The following is a 20,220-nucleotide window of genomic DNA, read 5'->3' as shown; positions in this document are numbered from 1 at the left end:
GGGGAAGGAAGAAAACTTTCTCCTGTGTCAAGGTTATTCCATAATTACCTGCTATGAAGGAATTATTTCTTCTTCTGAAGCATCTGGTACTAGCCACATGCTGACACAGGACACTGGATGGGATGGTCAGATGGACCGAGCTGACACGGAAATTTATATGATACCAAAGCAGTTTATCTGTGCAAATAATGTTTTGTACATTACACATCTCTCTGCCCACTATTGCTCATGAACCACTTCTTCACTACTGCTGTGTATTTTAGGCAAACTGTTTCAACACGTGTCTTAGAGAAATCATGGGATGAGCACATGATCAAGCTGCTTCATGGCAGATGCCTAAGCACCGGCAAATATCTTATTCTGTAGCTAGAAATCAAAATCCTGTCTTCATTGAAGCTAACGGGAATTGTCCAAGGGATTTCGATTGGAACAGAACTGTACTGAGAACATGTAAATAGTTTTCTCTTCTAAGTGCTGCCCAGATTAAGCAGGGTGTTTTGCTCCAAAACTTGTCCATAAACAAGACAAAATCACCAGACAAAGGGACCAGTCTGACAAACAGCAAGATCTTTTTCATGTCCTCAGATCAAAGAGTACCAGTTTTCCTTTTACAAAAAATAATAATACAGTGTACACAGGCCTTATCTTGTCTGTGTCTATGCCTCACCTTTCTACTCTCTGCAGATGCCAAAATGGTCCCTGAAGAAAAGGGTCCCGTTTCCCCCCCCCCCCCCCCCACAATGTGGAGCCCATTGTAATAAAGCAATTGGTTGAGTTTCCTACTCTTTCTCCTTCACCATCAGGCAGGGCACACCCTTTTCCAATCCTGACTGTGTAGCAGCCAGTTATACCACAAGGCAGCTACAACAGCTGGTTTTATGGGAAAGCGAACTATCTCTGACTTTTTAGATGTCTTCAAAATGACAGGACTATTGACCTCCCAATACAGTTAATCTCCGTGTCTCTTGACTTCATTTCTCCTTCCCATCTGCTCTGTCTGTTTCATCTGGAGACAGCCATCACCAGCAGAGTAACCGCTGAAGGGATCTCTGCTGTAGGGTACCTTCCTGCAAGGCTCATCCAGTCCATTTCACAGGAACAAACCAAAATCCTTCCCCCCCCAATTCTATGGATAATGTCTCCTTCCCCAGAGTCTGGTGGAAGTTTGGGGTGTGCAATATGACTCATACCACCATCACCACGGCCTATACCGGGGCATTTGATTGTTTGTTTGAGAGACTTGTATTGTTTAAGCTTTGTTGCTACATTGTAACTATACTTTTTTTTTAATGGTAACTAGATGTCAGTTTTATAAACAGATGCTGTTTATGGGCCTCCTATTACTCAACTGGATTAGTGTCATTCTTTTTTCCAGGCTGTGGTCTCTGTACTGCACTGAGTCAGACAGAATCCTACAAGCGATCTCTTTGAATTGCTGGTTTCCTCCCAGTAACTTTTGACTTGCTGCCAAGAAAACAGGGCGTAGCTTATTAATTTTTTTTTCTTTAAAGTTAGGCTGATTCATAGAAACTCCTTTAAAAGTCAGTGAGAAGACACCACCCCACCACACGTCCTGACACACTACCACTGGAAACTTATAACCCAGCAAGCAGGGAACTCTCTTTACTGCTGTTTCATGCGACCAGACTAGGCTACAGCAAAGCAAGGTCCTGCTTCAAAAGAGCCAGCCTCCTCTACCAGGGTAAGAATTCTGAAAATCTTCAGCAACTGCTTTTTCTATTCAATAAGATTCATTCTTTTGACCTAGTAGCTCTGCCTTTCCCTTTTTTTAATTTCTACAATACCCTCTATTTCAGAATATGAATTATGGAGCTCACTAACAATAGATACTTATCCTTTTTTACATTTTGCATTGAAATTCTGCTATGCTTAGGGCAGAGACTGTATTAGAAGGAGCTGCAGGGTTTGGCTCCAACTGCACACTGCTTGCTACACCACTATTATATTCTTGCCTCAAGCATGGAAAAATGTGAGAGAGACAGTGGAACCCCACCCAGGCAATTTGAACTAAGGGAGCTGCTACATTTTTTCTTATGCGAGACTGTCTGTGAGCTGCAGCTTTTCTCTATGAAATCAGCACTAGCATTTCAGCTTTGCATTAGCTTATACAAGCTTACCTCAGATAAGATACTTGACTGTGGTTTTCAAATCTCCCTCATGATTTGGGGTGTGTCAAAGCTCTGATTTTATATTGGTTTAAAAAAACAAAATAGAAAAAGTTAAGTCTTCAGTGGCAGGAGGGTTTGTCTCAATCAAATTAGGTGCCCCCCACACAGACATTCAAGACATATAAAAAATAGGGTTTTACACTGACTGGATTTCCCCTCTGTGCCCTACCCAGCTCCTTGTACAAATGCCAGAGGGTGGGGCACATTAATCCTGGAGCTGCAGACTGCTTTCTTGTGCTTATATTCAGCTTATTTCCAAATAACCTCTAATGCAGAACAGCCTTGCTATATTTAATGCACCCTCCTCTTTCCTACTGTCCTACCCCAGAGTAATGGCCCAGTTGGCGCAGCAGTACAACACTAAGCTGTGATGTCTCAGAGGGGCTGTCATTATTGTTGCAGTTCCTAGGACCCCAGGCAGGACTGAAGGGCCATTATGGTGGGCATTATGTATACATATAGTCAGAGAGAGCCCACTCCCCACAGAGTTTACAGTCTGAACAGGCAAAAGGAGACCAGGGAAACAGAGGCAAAGATGGGGAAGTGACTTGCCCAAAGTCACAGGCAGAGTTGGAAGTAGAGTCTCAAACGTCTTTGTTCTGCTTCCTTTTCACTGGGGCAGTGTGCCTCTAAAACTAAGAAACTTGAAAGAAGGGAAAAATCAGGGACAGAGGAATGAATCCCACTTGCTTCATTCACACAAACAACCCTGTTGTAGTCAGTTTGGCCTTCGCTGTGTCAGAGGTCCTTCAGGTACTTGGTGCAGTTTCTCCCTGACAAAACCATACCAGTTGTGTGCGATTAGGAAATAGTCCTCAGGTTTTGTTCACACAAAAACCCATAAGAAAGTGCTTGAATCCCACCTATTGAAAGGCCTTGAACAACCAAGGGTGGACATTTGTACGCTCCAGAGAGAATCCTCCAAATTGGAGGGGAAGGCAAGGGAGGGTACACTACACAGATGGCTGAAACTACCACTTCGGAGGCAGTCAAAGCTGTGCATGGAAGGGGTCTAAATCTGGGGGCTTTGGTTGCCCATTCCTAAATGACAGGACTGCATGATGATAAAGGTCTGTCGCTGTTGGCTGGTTTGACATGGTACCTTGGTTGTGTTTAGGACTATTTTTCAAACTTTCACTGATATTACTAGATATTCTTTGGGATCTTGATGAAGCACACACCACAGGGATCTTCATTTAACTGACTAAATGCAGGGAAATTCAGAACTAAAGTGCTGTTTCCAGTTTTGCCATGCCTACTCCAAGTTCTGCCCGGCTTCCTGCAGCATAGCCTGACACACAGCCAGATCTTCAATGCTAGCATGCCCATATTTCCCCAGACCAAGAGGTAGTGGCTCCTGTGACAACACTGTCTCCCCAACCCTATCCTCTTCCTTCATGGTGCCTGTTGGCTTTAGGTCAAATTGTCTTTATTACTCAATTTTAAGATTATTCTAAGGCAACAGGATAAATCTTGGGGGGGGGGGGGGTGTTAATTTCCTACCTCCTTTCTTGCTTCTGCTGTCATGCAGTGACTAATGCAAAGAAGACTAAAGGAACTAGTTTCTTGCTTTCCCAGTTTGATATCAACAAGATGAACGGGGGGGCGGGAAATCAAGTGATTCACTTACCACTGCCAGAAGTTAGGCAGGTACTTCCCATCTCAACATTTCAAGATAGATTCCTAATTTTCTCCACAAAACTTTCACACAAGTCAAGTGCTCAGATAGACAAATAAAGAGCGCTAACTGGCCTTTTCCTGATGCACATCACCACCAAGGCTACCTACCTGACAGTCCCCACTAGGGCACAGAGAATTCCACAATGTTTTCTGCTGTGACTGCCACCACAAAGAACACAAACAGATAAGACAGCAGCTTCAGGGAGGGTTTCTACAAAATGCAGTAAGACATGCTGGTAGGTGCTTCATTTCATTTATTATAACAAACCAATATGCAAATTGCTAACCAGCATATGAGAAATCCTGGCCACAATTGCTCTAGTCATTGTGATTCCCTGGAGCAAGCTGCAGCACTTTAGTAAAGGGCATCCGGAATCAGCTGCCTTTATAAGGCAACATCTGGCACACCCATGGTGGGTTGGGTTTATACACAGGTCAAGAGAATTCAGTCTCCTAACCTCCTTTCCCACTCTACACCCAAATCTTATTTTGGAGGCAGGAACTTGCTTGTCAAAGACTGTGAACCATAATATGCCGAATTACTACAAAACCAATGGACTTTAACTTCCTCAACATCATTACTTCAGTCTTCAGTTACATCAGTGTTTCTAAGGATTGTTCTACAATCCACTGGCTGTGCCCTCTTTTAATTTCGAGCTCTAGTTATGGCTTGTTGGAGGCCCATTTTGCAGGTATTTTAGCATTAAGGACATACCTTCTGTTTAGCAGAAACCCAGGACAAGCCTCTTTGCTTCCCTCTGTTGCTCACAAGGGCCAGAGTCTGCTTGGGTGTTGTTAATGCAACAAGTTTAGATTCCAATGTCCAAGCACTTGTCAACAACGGGCTATCTTTCTCCTAAGGGACAGGATAAGCCTCTTGGAGGAGGAAAGCAATTGAGAAAAAGGAATGGATTGCAAGCTAAATATGCAGGCGGGTCAAGGATTTGCTGAGGTGGAACTGCAGCCATCGCCACACGTTGCTGAAATAATCCATTTTGCTATCTGGATTTTAAACTAAATATCCGAGAGTAGAGTTTTAGCTTTGCCCAAACAAACCACTGAGCCATCCTGACTGGTACCTTGAATCTAGCAGCCGCTAGCCATGCACTGCTATAGCAGCACATGTAAACAAGTTATTTCCTGACCTGTGTGTATATCAATTCATGCCCTTTAACATGAGATTTAATTACCCTTATCTAACATAACTTGATATACTACTCATAATTAGAAATCTGCCCTGCCCTGGTAAATCCCAGGGCAGTACACTTGATGGTCCTCCCTCAGCAGTGAGAAGCACAGTAGAACTACGCCCTGCACAGACAGAATCCACTCTGTTCTGTTCTTAATTCAATAGCCATTCTTTTAATTGTATCTGCTTTATTCTTGTATTATGGCATGGTATTAAAAAAAACAAACCAACCACTTAAATTTGCACAATCTGTTCTTAGCTGGTTTTCAAACCTGAGGATCCTTTGGGAGGCACAATGTCTATCCTGGCAAGTTTACTGAAGAAATTTTAGGGGGAAAAGGAAAGGTCACTTGATCTGGACCCATGTGTTTATTTTTGAGTTCAGGTTGCCACAGAAATGGAAAATCTTAGGGAAGTTGTTGTGTCTGGAGGCAGGAACTTGCTTGTCAAAGACTGTGAAAAAGATGTCTCAGGAGGACCATGGTTGTGATTTTAAACAATTTTCTGTGTATGTGCAATGACAGAGGCAAATCCCGAAGACACTTATGCATACAAAAACAAGCAATATCACCCACACAGAAGTCCTGCAGACCTACAAATAAGCAAAACAAACCAGAGCAAACAAGGAATTTTTCAGTTCAACTGGAGAAAAAATAAATCCATTCTGGTTAAACCAAAATAGAAAATTTTCTCCCCTCTTCCCCCTCCCTCGGTGAAAATAAAAAGATTTTTTTTTAAGTCAACCCAAACTCAAATTTGGGATTATTCAAATCTTCTAACATTTTTTCTTTCAATTTAGATCAATTACAAACAAATAAGGCCATTCCAAAAAAATAAAAAGGTTTCCTAGCAATGCTGAAGCAAAATGTTTTGCCATTTCTGAAAATGAGCATTTCACTTTACAATGTCATTTGACATTTTCCAGACTATTTCCCCCATGCTTTTTCCAGCCAAAACTGTTAATTAAATTTGATCCAAACTCATGAATAATTTGGGCCTGTCCAACCTACATAGCAAATTTCCTATTCATGAAAACATTTTGTCCAACATTTTTGCACATAAAAAAGCTCCCAGTGCTACATATGTAGAGTTATGTAGTTCATATGCACACCAATAAGTTGGTTGGCTCCTTCTAGTCATCAGCATATTGGCCTTTCATTTCTAACCACACTTTTTTTCCACTCTTAATCAAATATTTCTTTTTTGTTATTTCAATGGGAATTCCAGGAGCACCCAAACATTTATATGGTATGCATGTGTGTACAGATAGACATGCACACACATACATATATACATACAGTAAACCATGGCAACATTTCTGAGACTCCCATTCACTCTAGTTTCTCCTTTTCCTCCACCTCTCTCATTCCATCAGTAGATGCTCAGCCCCCTCCCCTTTGCATGTCTGAAGTGCAAGAAGATATGCTATGTTCTTCCAGCAGTAGCTTTTGGCAGGCTGCCAAACCTCAGGCAGCTGCTTTTGCCCCTTCCTACTACCAAGAGAGCTTTGGAATTTTTGTTGATCTTGTCACATGAATTACCAAAGCACTCCAAGGCTGTTTCTTCCTGAAAAAAATGACAGTTTCCCAGCCTTTGCCTTCAGTGATGTAAGATTTGCCACTCAGATGAATCATATAGTTATTAAATCTGGAAAACTCTACTGGGTCATCTTTTCCGTTTCTCCTTTCACCCAAGCCAGTAAAGAATTGCTCCCTAGAGAACATTCTGCAGTAATGTGTCAAGTCCAGTAAAAAGTGACTCAAGCCATAGGGCTTCCACCTCTTCCTTTGTGAGGAAGAAAAAATGTTTCCTGATCTTCAGACAAAGTGTTTCATTTGCTCAGTTTCATTCCATTACTTCCAGCTAGTCTATACAATGCCTTGTCTTCCTGTATGTTTTCATCCATCAGTTATCTGTAGATGGTTGGTATATCCCTTCTAGCAGTCGTATGCACAACGTGCACGTGTATGAAGTCCTTTGAATTACTTCCATAATTCAAAGATTCCAAAAGTCTCTTCACATTCACACACATGCAAAAGTCACACTCCCAAGAGATATCCAAGAGTTACTGTTCACCCACATCTTTATAAAAAGCACCTCATTGGTAAACTGAGACAAGAGCACAAGCTTAAGGTTTTGGGCCATACTGCCTGACCACAATGGCTTCAAAACTCCCGGAGTCAATAAGGCCTCTAAGTCCCAAGATGGATCCGAAACAACAGGCAGACCACAGGTCTCTGGTGTCATCAGTGCCGTGGCAAGGAAGTTTAGCACCCAGGGCAAAGCCTGCAGTGGCAGTCTGCCCTCACCCCATACACAGATCTGAGGGGCACAGCCCCCCCCCCCCCCCCCATGCTTGCCCAGGAGCGTCCGCAGCGGCAGGAGCTGCCCTCCCCCTGTCCCCATGCCCCACCCAAACAAGCCACTTGTGGCTCCATCTTGCGGCTCCATCCCACGTCCTGCCCCCCCACCCTGGCTGGGCAGCACCTGTTGGTGCCCCTTTGCTTCGGTGCCTGGGGCAGTCGCCCTGATCACTTTTCCCCTTGCCATGGCACTGGGTGTCATTTAGTGTTTTTAACTTTTTAGACCACCTATTTTCTGGTGCTATTGATTTGCTGAAGTCAGAGCTCTTGATCTATGCTAACTGTAATGTTGAATCTTCCTCTATAACCCAGGCTTCACAGTCAAACTGTCTCCCATAATGAACCTACCTAGAGATGTGGCATGTTATTCGAGGAACAGCCCTAAACCAGATATCCAGCTCAGAGAGGACATATAAAACCAACAAAACTGCAACTCCCACAAGGCACAGCTGCAGCAGTTCAAAATAGAAAACTTTCAGGTTTTGGCTGAAATAGTTCCAACTAATTTTTTTCTACCAAACCACCTCAAATTTCTGCAAAGAAAAGGGTAGGGAAACCTCAAAATATTTTCTAACCATCTCCAGTGGTCACACTCTTAGCCCTTCTCAATCAATTATATGCATAGTTAAGACAGAAGGAACTATTAAAAAAACCTACCTGATATGAATCATATAAAACTACTACATTATCATATCATTCATTTTCTCTATACCATATTTTTATGTAGTACTATACATTTGATATAGAAGGCTATGCTAAAACTAGACCAAAGGTAATGATTGACTCCTCTCTATTATTTTTCATCCAGAAGGATCCCAAAGCATATTATGTGATTATTTACACTACAGAGGATGTATTGGGCAGTTACATTCTGACTATATAAACATGGCCTGTAGGTTCAATTGTACGTATTCCTGTCTTGAACTTGAGTGTACTACATGTTACTGATTTGCAGTTGTGTTCTCCCCCTGAACTGGCTGAATTTCAGCAGTAGGTGAAGTGGTCCCTGAATAGATAGGTCCTCAAATGCTTCATTAGCACTTTCTCTGATGAAAGGTGCTTTAGCTATTATTCCTGGGCATTGATGACCCTTGTAGAGGGAGGCTCCCTTTTGCATCTCAAGCTACTCAGCCCCTTTTCCATCTCAAGCTACTCAAGATGATTAGCAAACAGATAAGTTCACTTCCCCTCACCTGCAAGGTTGGTATCTTGAAAGAGTTCCTCTATTCAGTCCGGTTATCTTGGCTCAGAGATTGAAATTTCCTTAATAAATCAATCACTCAATCAATAAATAAATAAGGCCAACAGTGGTCTCTGCTGGAGCTCCCTGAACTTTCCACAACCCCTGGTTATTGGACATGCTGCCCCCCTCCAATGACTAGTGATAGGAAGCCCTGAAAAGGACAAGCTGTATTGAACAACTGTATGGTTAAATATAATTAGAGTTTTGAATGATTTTCCATCAGTGGAAAAACTGGTAGTCTTAGGAAGGCTGGGACAGAATCATGGTCCAATAAAAACCCTAAAGAACTTCAATCTCAGTTGCAACCAGATTGGGAAAACAGCAAGAAATTTGCATGCAGTATGTTCTGTTGCTCCTATAATATGACACCAGCCTAGAAATGTGAATGCACGTCTCACCTGAAAAAATAGAAAGAGCATTTTCTTTTCTATCAAGGCACTTTCTGTTCTATTGAAAGGGTTAGAAAAGCAGGTAGTTCAGTCAAAATGGAATGCCATTCTCCACCCCTCAGCTATTCAGAAGCATTCCCTAGAGATTGGGGGGGGGGGGGGGAGTGGTTGTACTTTAACTCAGTATAGTCCCATGGCTATGGTACCAACTGGGAACAAAGGGGCCTGAGTTCTATTTCTGCTCAAGGAAGTTGTAGAATAGTCTTTCCTAGAGATTTTCAAGAAAAGGCTGGATAGACATGTGTGTGGGATGGTTTAGGAACAGCAAACCTGTACCTATTTAGGAGGTTAAGCTAGATCTTTTAAGTCCCTTCAAACCCTCCAATTCTAGAAGTGACTTAGTTCTTGGAGACTGCACAGCACAAAGTCCCAAAGAAAACTATCACTGTCACATGTACAAGCGCCCTTAAAGAACAATAATGTGTGACTGTCTCCTCTGTTGTCTTAATTCAGAAATGTTTTTTTGGTGATCAGCGAACACTGGCTTCAGCCAAACAGCAAGCCAGTGGGAAATCCTGGCAGCCTTCTACCAACAGCTAGAAGACTTTAAAGGCAGCTCTTTCACACAAAGAGTTGCAATTAGGAGAAGGGAAAGGGGAGGAGAAGGTGGTAAATGAGTAACATATGCCATTTGCATGACTAAAAAAAGCCTTTTGTTACAGTTTGCATAAAAGATATTACTAAATACACGTCTGTACAGAAGTTGCTTTTTTCACCATTTTAAAGTGCTTTATTGTAAAGCCATATACTTCTGTTAAGTCATGACAGTACTTTAAAATGGGTACAGTGCTTTAAATTAACCCTTGTTGAATAACATATTAAATTTGAAGCACTGTATTTTACAGCATTTTAGCAACCTACCGTGCTTTAAATAATTGCTGTATGCTGGTCACATTTATGACCAGGGGAGAAGCCCCAGGAGGTTGCAGAGCGCACCCTGCTGCTGAGGCTGGAAACTGCAGGGAGACTCCGAGCTCACCACCCGCCTAGCGAACACTGCAGTTCTGCAATGTTTAAGAGCACTGTAACTTTATAGTGCTATAAAAAGTGCTCTACATTACAGCTCTATAAAAATGTGCATGAAGCACTTCTACACACACCTTATAATTCTAGCATTATGTTGCATTGGTGCCATTCACCAGCTGCATTCTGCACCTAATTTACCTGACCTAAAATAACCAACAAAAATAAATCCAGGTGTTTCACTGTGTTCCTCAACCATCAGCGACACTGATGACAAGAAATTTATTTTGCTCAATTCTTTAATCACCTATACACCCAAAAGAGCAGGCTATTAGTGGCCAGGGGAAATAGAGACTGTCAGGTTTGTCTAATTTATTCCATCTAATTTCCGTGATTCTTATTTCTACATGCTGGTAAGTGTCCTCTTGGTAGCTGAGAGCTAAAACCCTAATGCTTTTCAGTCCCCAGACTTGTGGGAGCAAGTCAACACAAGGCCTCAGATCCTCATACTTCATTATTTCAGAAAAAATAGAATGTTTTGTTTAGTAGTAGGATCAAAGCCACCCAATGAAAGTCCCTAAAATATCTTTACTTTTACAATTATGCCCATTAATGACAAGAAACTCTCCAGGAAAGAAAGTTCTCCTGCACAGACAGGAATAAAGCTGGTCTATTGCAACCATAGAAGCAAGATGGATAGAAGCAGAGAAACAAGTAGCAGCGTCTTAATGTAGTAATAAACTGAGCTGCATTTAAAAAAGAAACCAGGGTACCTCTCACCACAAACCAATGTAGTATTATTTTCCACTTCCCTGAAACATCCCAGTGACCCTTCCAGTGTGACATGGTCTCTCAACATAGAGAAACAGACCATTAGTCTGTATAGTCATGCAGGCCATCTACAGCCCTGCCCAACATCTGATAGATCAGACGAGGACAAATCCCTCAACTCAAACCACCCAGAATACATAAGACCAACTGGGAAAGGCTGAATTATATACTAGGGGCTGAGGAAGAGGAAATCTGTCCTGCTTCTATGGTTGCAATAGACAAATAACTCACTTTTCTGAAGTGAGAGACTAGAATATATCATTTTAACTTACTAGTATATAGCTACAAACCTTAGTAATGGTAACATGTACATTCAACCTAGTTTTGGTGTCAAGTGCTTTATTTTTCCTCTGAAACCAGTTACCCCAACTACAATATCTACACTTGGCAATTCATTTACAGGATTCAATAGTATTTTTAGATTTTTTTTCTGCCACCATACTCCCAGATGATTTTATGACAAATTTGACAGTTTTCTTGCACGTAGGGGTTATTTATTGTATTAATGTACTGTGATCCAGCACCTACCTTTATTTTTAACTCCAATACATTTTCCCCTCTAGAATCTTCTTAAGACAGTCCACACACACAGCAAGGAGCCAAGATGTTGGTATTACTGGCTGGTATCTTTGTGATCCATATTGCCACTGTGATCATGCTCTTTGTCTCTACTATCTCCAACGTAAGTAATTCCGCCTCTGAACAAAACTGTCAGGCTCTGAACTCAGTCCTTCCATAGTCATAACTCCATATCTCCATATACCATTGAAATGGGTCATCCTTTGTGTAGCAAGACCCATAGTCTTAGGACACAACCTCTCAGAAGGTTAACAACCACAACAGGGGAGAGATGGTAGTCAGAAAACATAAGGAGCCTGATTTACCATGGGCTTGCTCCAATTTTATACTAATGAAATAAATACATCCTGGGGGGGGGGGAATAATCAAGCCACTTTGCTTTAAGTGTTAGCTTCAGGTTCCTACTTCTGAAAGTATTTAAGTATCACCATAAGAATAGGATTTCCTACCCTTGAACTGAAACAAGGTAGCTTCAAGGTGAGGTTTCTACTCCCCATGTCTTAGAATAGGCAACACCTGTAACACTCTCCACTCAGGAACTAGCTGAGCAAGTGAAATTAATGGATGATAGTTTGAGGTGGTATTTATCACCCCATCTAGCAGACAGTCTGCTATACAATTATATAAGGTCTCCCATGTTTGTCTGTTTCAGGAATGATAGAGTGCTCTCAGGAGTTGTTTTGGCAAGAGTAAATATACTTCTTGGTACAATTAATTATCATCTATTTGTTAAGACCCTGTGCACAACCCAAATAAGGACTGCTCCCTGCCAGGCAGAAAATACTTTACAGTGTGAGATGTATATAAAAGACCTATAAACTTACTATAAGGTTCCACTTTCCAAAACCTATCCCCACAAATATGGAAAACAGGCCACATGAGGTCATTGTACATACCACTACACAAAACGACAACTCATTTAAAAAAAAAAAAAGAGAGAGAATCTGGATATTCATTCATTCAATTTATACAATGACCTTTCCAACAAATGCTCAGGGTAACTTACAAAGAGAAGAGAATAATTTATAAAACAGGAGAACCAACAAGAGAACAAAATAACTTAGAAGGCAACAAGAATACAAACATGACAGAAATCCCCTAAACAATATCCCAACCTACTTATGTTTGCTAAATGCCTGCCCAAATAAGGTCTTACAGCACTTCCAAAGGATGTCCAGACTCATGGTCTGACCAGCTAAAGCACTTATAGATGATCCATGATTAATTTTACCACCCATATCTAAGGAAGAGGCATATTTCTTGACCAAATTTTGATCTCCCACCCCTTCATGAAAGTCCATGAAATCAATGAGGTTGGTGGATACTGCTGAGGACAGAATTCTATCAGTTAATTATAGGGCAAGGCATATACATACCCAACATGAGAAGGATAGGTCAAAATGAAGATTATTGCCAGTCTAGGTTAAAAGATTAGTTATGTGCATCATCATGCAATTTAACTCCTACCTGCTTCAAAGCAGCTAGTAACTAAGCATTCAGAATCCCTTAGAGTGCATGTGGTCCAAGAGCACCTGTGACACAGAAAGAACAAGCATTGCTATGCATTCAGGACTATAAATGGTTGCGCCAAGGTGGAAGTAACTCAAAGCAGCACAAATACTATAGGATTGATAGCAGAGCATGTTGCGTGTTGGAAATATCTGACAGAAAATCTCACTGTGCTGACATGCTGGCCGGTAGGTGTTTATTTCCAATGTGCTCTTGCTAACCAAGCTGCAAAGGAAAACAAACTATATTCATTTGGGTGAAAATAAGAGACTTGGATAAAGAACAAATTCTGTCTGTGTGGCATAAATCAGCATGTGATTTTGTTTAGTAATCAAATTCCTTGCATATCACAACCCAACAGTTCCTTGAACCAAGTAATTTGCTGTCTGCCCTCTTGAGTCAGCCCAGGATATCATCTAGTTGGATATACTGTTAATTATTAATTCTAGATGCCCGGAAGAATCCATGAAGTCACTCTACAATACTGTACCATATAAAAAATTTCTTCCTGACACTCTCTCATAACAAGCCAGACCCTAAAAAACATGTATAATCCTTAGAATACAATCCTATTCCATACCACTGAAACATTTAATCACCAGTGGAGTCCATTAGTACCTGTAGGTTTCGGCTAAACTGAGGACATTTTATGCTACCCACTGCAGACATACAGTAAAATGTGTCCCTGCCCAACAGGCTTACAATTTACAGACAGGTTCATCTGTAGTTAAGCAAAAGTCTGTTGTTAGCGTACTGTGCAGTGTGAATTGCTGGCCCTGGTGCATTTTACAGCAAACAGGAGGCAAAGCCACAGGCCTCCATTTTAAAATTCCAAACCAATGAGTCTGATGAAGTCTCTGGTCTTTTGAAAACATTGTCTACACAAGCTGTGCAACACATTTAGGTAACACAGAGCAGCTCTATGACTTTGGCTATGCTGACCCCTGGTGGCAACTCACAACTGAGTGAATAGTCTTCACTAACAGCCCCAAGTCATATTTAGGGGCTGACCCCAAAACCTAGAACAAAAGGAAAACACAGCTAAAATATCACAAGACTCCACCACAAGTTCTCAGTTCACCCTGCAGCCCAGTGCCTAGATCAGTGGTGTTCAGGCATCTGGCCTCCCAGGCTGGATTAGTGACACAGGGCCAATCCACAAACCAGATGAGTGTCAGTGGTTGGTCCACCAGCTGGATCCAGCATAAGGTCAGTGTGTGGGTGTGATGTAGTGCATCAGTCCAAACCTGCACATCAGACACAACTATGGAGAGGCTCCACACACTGGCCCAACCATATGCTGATGCGAACTAGCACACAGGGCCACATCATTTGACCCATAGGTCCCCCACAGAGGCCCAGAAATTTGGCAGAAGGGGAGAAGCAATTAATGCTGTCGCTGCTCCCCTGCTGCCAAATTTCTGGGCCCATGTGGAGACTTCAGGCCTGGTCTGAAGGCTAAGAACCACTGCTCTAGAGGGTATGCCACACATTTCTGTATCGGCAGAACTATAAAGCTGTGTACTGTCCTACTTCGAAACAGTGACAGAGGGCCACTACCAAAAAGAGGTTGGCACACATGCATCCATAGAACCGTAGCACTTCAAAGGGAGGGCATACCAATGCCAACCACATCACAGCTTTATTGTGACAATGGAAGCCACTATGTGGCATGATTTAATTAACTCTTCCAACATTAATTGGTCCACTCATTCCAATTCATGCAGAGCAGCTCCATTACTGATTAAATGTCCTACTTACAGGGCATTGTAACATTTCCCAGATGCCCTCTCAATATCTAACAGAGTCTCTGGTAACCATTGTACCTTATTTTTGAACCTGGTAAGACTGTAGCAATTGTGGTCAGTGCAGCAAGAGTGATGAATCTGACAGCTTTTTTGTTCTTTCAGGTCTGGCTGGTCAGTTCAGTAAAAGACAATGGGACAGTGGGACTCTGGCTACAATGCATGCATGGGCACTGCATGCAAAATGTGATCCATACTCAGGGTATGTAGGCACAAGAGACATTTTCCTTGGGTCTTGATATGACCTGTATTATTTGAAGAACTTTGGTCCATCATGACACTGAAAGTGCCCTAAAATGCTCATGATTTCTTCTTTATGCATTGATAGACTCCATGAAAGCAGTGCAAGCCTTCATGATCTTGGCCATTATCTTCTCCTTTGTCTCGCTGGTCATGTTCGTTGTGCAGCTCTTCACCCTGGAGAAAGGGAAACGCTTCTACATCGCTGGAGCCACCATGCTGGTTTGCTGTAAGTCCACTTCATTCTCTCCGCATCAGATTACATAAACATTTAAAAATGAATGTGTGTGTATGTGTATGCATGCACACCCTCTCACCATATGACATAATTAATCCTGCCTTAGTCTCTAGCTTGTTTCTTCAGTTATTTTGGGTGTCTTATCTGACCAAAAGGATATCAGTGAACTAAAACTGGAACCATGTTCTCAAGAGGTATTTAGACACTTCATCTTCACTAAAATAAACAGAAATTAAGCGATCAAAGATTGTTGAGAATCTATACTGTAACAGGGGGCCTGCTCAGGGCCGCTCTCGCTGTGGCCTGCCCACCTGTTCCTGTGGGAACCGCCCGCCTTCTCACCCGTCACGCCTTGATGATAGAATTAATTAATGGATGTTAATAAGCAGGAGGCTGCCCATTTCCTGCCCTGATGCCAGGGGGCGCTATCTGTAGCTCCTGTCCTCCCCACACCGCAGCCCAAGCCTCGCAGATGGCATCTAGCTGTTCTCATCATCACTGGCCCCACACTGGGCCCCAGAATCCTCCTATCAGGACCCCTCCAAGATCCCTGCATTCAGGTGGCCTACCCCACCTTCATTCAGGCTATCTAGCTCCCTGAAACTATTTTTCCCTCTCGGGTGTGGTCCCCTCCAGGACCTTTGGCTACTAGCCCTGGCCCACCTCCAGGCCAGTCGGAACCCCAGGCCCTCAGCTCTGGGTGTCCCTCACGGTGGGCCCCTGGCCCTGTGAGCCTTCTGGCCCTGGCCCCAGCATGGGCCAGTCAGGGGTACTCTCTCAATCAGGTCTGAGTCTCTAGCCCCTCTCTCTCCCCTGGGGTCTGCCCTCTGGGCCCTACAAACAAAGGGGTAACCCACCCAGTGGTGGGGGCTAGGGGTTAAGGCACCCCGACCCGCCTTTCACCAGGGTGGTCACTGGCCTGGCATTTCCTGGGGGTCCCGCACCACTGAGAGCCCCACCAGGCCATCCACTCCTGGCAGGGTGCAGTTTTAGGTCATGCCCAGGACCAGGAGCCTCCTGACCATCCCCTACAGCTCCTCCCTTACCTCCAGATGACACTAGCAGCCCTCCAGCCAGGCGATGTTGTTGCCTGGCCTCCAGTAGCAGAGCTGCCCTGTTTATATGGGCAGCACCGGATCTCAAAATGCCTGCTCCCATCAGGCACCTGCCAGCTGCCAGCTCCAGGACCTTAAAGTGGCAGCACAACCAGTGCCCTGCCACATGTACCTATCTACTTTACTGACTTAAGACAGCTGGGCAGTGATTGTGAATAATGCAGAGCATCAGCTACTGCATTGCACAGCAACGGTAAAGAGAAAATGGAGCCTGTAGGCAGTCCATATACATCCTTCAGAGCAGATCAGATCAGAACATTTTTCTCATCAGAAATGTTCTGATTTTTTTCAATAGAAAGTGACATATTTTGATAAGATTCGTTGTTTGTGGGGAGGGGGGCAGATGTCCACTTCATTTGAAATTTAGTTTTAGGCTAAAAAAAAATTAAAATACATATTTATTTCTCAAATTAAAAACGCTTAGTTTTTTCTAAAATGAAAAGGTTTAAAGATTTTCATGAAATGCGGGGGGGGGGTCAATTCTTTATTTAAATAGAAAATACCATTTCCAAACCAACTTTAAATACCTACGTTGTGTATGTAAATGTGTACAGTTGTACATGTTGATTACAAATATCAGATGGACTTATTACTCCAGGAAGTTATGCAGACCTGCCCTACCATATATAAATCATAAGCAAAAGATGATCTCTAGTCCAAAACCTGTTAAAGTAACAGGAATCTCTTCTATGACTCAGTTGGCTCTGTATCAGATTCTTGTTACATAAGACTGTACAAGCAAAGCCAAATATTGGAGTTGTTAGTTGTCCAGAGCCCCCCATTGTAAATTAATAAATTCCTCTTGTCAGCTGTTGGCACCAGATCCTAATCCACCTGTGAGGTATCTACTTATTTGACCCTGCTCATACCCCTGCTAAAATACTGAAAACATCTACTTCTGCAAAATGCCTTCACCATATGACAAGTTACAAAAAGTCATGAGGACACAGATCCACCCACCTCTCCTAGTAATGGTTTAGCAAGATGGAATAGGATTGCCAGCTCGGTGATATAGGGTGTGGCCTGTGTTATCCAAGAGTCAGTACAAACAGAAATACTTGCATACAGAGTTCAGTATTCTTGAGTAGCCTCACAATTTCAAATCAGCCTGTGATCTACTTGGACACAGAAAAAATGTCTCAGAACTTTCCTATGAAATATGCAGGCAGCCGTTTCATAGGAAACATGGACTAACATCTAACCAGGTAGCTCTAGCACTTCTCAATATAGTATTCAGATGTCCTGCAGTTTTTAAAGCATCTTCCATTTCCTTCTTTTTTCCACCCCACAGGGCTGTGCATTTTGATTGGAGCCTCCATCTTCACTTCCCAGTACTCAGGCTATTACGTGTCGTCTCATCACGGCTACTGCTTCATCTTGGCCTGGATCTGCTTTTGCTTCAGCTTCATCATTGGCATCCTCTACCTTGTCCTTAGGAAGAAATAAGGATGACACGAGCTAAGGGTGGTGGGCTGGAAATTAGGGATGGGGAGGAGAAGAAGTCACTCTGCTGGGAGAACTGTTTGGCCAATAAAACAATGACAAAACAGCTACTGCAATCAAAATAAAAGAAAATCACAGAAATTAATCCACTAGAGAGAAAAACAGCTCTGGTCTGCCCAGTGCATCGTGGATTCCTTGGTCATAAAGCTACAGATGAACAGCAAGTAACCAGCCACTGTTATCCTTGCTCGCAAAGTCATGCTGAACTTTAAGGAACCATCAGACTGCATCACTGACTCTGTAGGATACCAAGAAAATGAATGCTGCATCTTTTCCCCTTCTCAGTCCCCTTCCTGTTACTTCTTAGTGTGAATTGTGGGTGGAATGGTGAGGTTTAAGACTTCTTTTCCCATGGAAACACTGGCACAGGCCTTTTGTTACATTTTTTATTTAAAAAATTTAAATAAGAGAGACATTTCTGAGAGTAGGCTAACTGAAATTAGACAAAATTCAAGTTTAAAAAAAATTTAAACAGCAATTTCATCAACTTCCTGTTTCCTCATTAAGATAAAGACTGTAATTCTCATGAATGATTCAGAGACACATTGGGATAAGAGGTAGTGTGGGGGATGAAAACATATAGGACGTGAGGGGAAAAGAAAGAGAAGGGAGAAAGGAGTCAGGCAAAGCTTTTAATTACAGAGGATGCAGTTATAGCTCAATAGTATACATCCCAAGGAGTCACATAAATGTGTCCATTATCCTTTTCTGTGTAACTTTATAAAATAGCATCTATATGAAGGCCTCAGGGAGCCCCCCCCCCCCCCCTTGTAGCCCCATCCTGCTAAAACTGAAATGCACATGCTATATACTCAATAGGACAGAAAAGGCTTTCCACTCAGATCACTGAAGAAACGACCTTAGGCTCACGGAATTTCATCTTTTCGCCATTATAACAATCTGTAGGTTATCAATTTTATTTTCATTTGTAGCACAAGATGAGGTATTTATCAACAACCCACTGATCTCTTCATAGAAAGACATTTTGTGATAAGAGCAGAAATCATGCCAGTCAGGACTCCTAAATTCTGTTCCAGTGCTGTCACCAGCTGTGTGACCCTGGCAAGTCAAGGCACTTGTAGGCAGTAACATCCTCAAAAATTATCACTCAGAAGCATTAATTAGCCTGTCCTGAGCACCAGGTAGATGCAGCTAAAGTACTTCTGCTCTGGATGGCAGTGTGCATGGAGCAGTATGGTGTGTTTGAGGACACCGCTGATGGGCATGGAACATTTACAATGTAGACATAGTCTCAGCCACTTCACACTTTTGCACCTATGATTTCCTAAAAGTAGGCATATACATAAAAACATTTACCAAACAGAGGTATTGAGTAGCTTTATAAATCAATGTTAGTAAACTGAGATCCCCACATTAAAGTCTGCAAGGAAATGTAAACCACTTTTATGCCATACTACATCAAGGTATCCAATCCACATATTTCTGTCCTTTTCTAAAAAAATAAACTCCATGGTCTATTTACAAGAGTGTCAAGAGGTCAAGGTTCACTTTGGTGATGCCCACAAATAAAAGTTAGGAAACATCAAGAATTTATGGATGCAGATTTAGCAACAACAGTATTTTCTCTTGCTATTTCTTTGTTACATTCTTTTCATTCTTTTTCTACCAAGGCTTTGTCAATTTGATGGACATATTTTAGTACTGTATTCTGTTTCTATAACATACTAAGTTTATTGCATATACACTAATTGTAAATATTTTGAAATAAATGTTTCTAAGTTTAGGGATATAAAAATACACACCAATTCCATTTATAATACAGATTTTTGGTTTGATGTTTTTAAGTATTTGAGATGGTTCACTTTACCAGATGGTTTTGATGGTCTATATATAAGCTTTCTCTTTGGGGCATGAGTAGGATTACTTTCAGGGATATCATGTCAGGCTTTCTGCAAGCTCAGGCTGATACCAACACTATAGTTAGGTTCCCTTTCAATTTTCACACTTTACTTCCCAAAATTATGACAATCACATGACTCCAGGAGCTTGGTTCAGGACAAATTCCCACTCTGCATATGCCTGAGTCTAGCCATATGCGTCAGTGGGATCAAACTCCCAGTGCCAACATTGTGAAGATATAACCTTACATCTTTAATTTATGAGTTTGGTCAGATAACTGACAAGGTTTTTCTACCTTAAACTTCTTTGATTTATTAGAAGGTAAGATAAGGACCTAGAGGATGAGTTACAGAAAACATGAAACATGACCCTGCGAGGTGACAGCCACTCTTGACTCACACTAACATTCAGGATCCGGGCCGTGGGTAGTCAGTTTGATAGAAAATGTTGCCAATCAAATTAGC

The 20,220-nt window shown here is 42.2% G+C and overlaps 1 protein-coding gene across 1 annotated transcript; it reads left to right on the top strand.

The window, feature by feature from the left end:
• The first annotated feature begins 1,525 nt into the window (after nucleotides 1-1,525).
• Nucleotides 1,526-19,674, top strand: EMP1 (epithelial membrane protein 1). Its single transcript, XM_019480840.2, has 5 exons — nucleotides 1,526-1,702; nucleotides 11,471-11,589; nucleotides 14,906-15,002; nucleotides 15,129-15,269; nucleotides 17,685-19,674. The coding sequence occupies exons 2-5, from the start codon at nucleotides 11,512-11,514 to the stop codon at nucleotides 17,837-17,839; spliced, it is 471 nt and encodes a 156-aa protein (XP_019336385.1). The 5' UTR covers nucleotides 1,526-1,702; nucleotides 11,471-11,511; the 3' UTR covers nucleotides 17,840-19,674.
• The last annotated feature ends 546 nt before the right edge of the window (nucleotides 19,675-20,220 follow it).

This window comes from Alligator mississippiensis, chromosome 4, assembly GCF_030867095.1.
Source record: "Alligator mississippiensis isolate rAllMis1 chromosome 4, rAllMis1, whole genome shotgun sequence".
NCBI lineage: Eukaryota > Metazoa > Chordata > Crocodylia > Alligatoridae > Alligator > Alligator mississippiensis.
Note: the sequence above shows the minus strand (reverse complement) of the source record. Positions and strands in the feature narration are given on the sequence as shown.

Coding starts and splice junctions, on each gene's coding strand:
- EMP1 (XM_019480840.2), top strand. CDS start 11,512: ATGTTGGTATTACTGGCTGGTATCTTTGTGATCCATATTGCCACTGTG. Junction 11,590..14,905: donor TTGTCTCTACTATCTCCAAC/GTAAGTAATTCC, acceptor TTGTTCTTTCAG/GTCTGGCTGGTCAGTTCAGT. Junction 15,270..17,684: donor AGCCACCATGCTGGTTTGCT/GTAAGTCCACTT, acceptor TCCACCCCACAG/GGCTGTGCATTTTGATTGGA.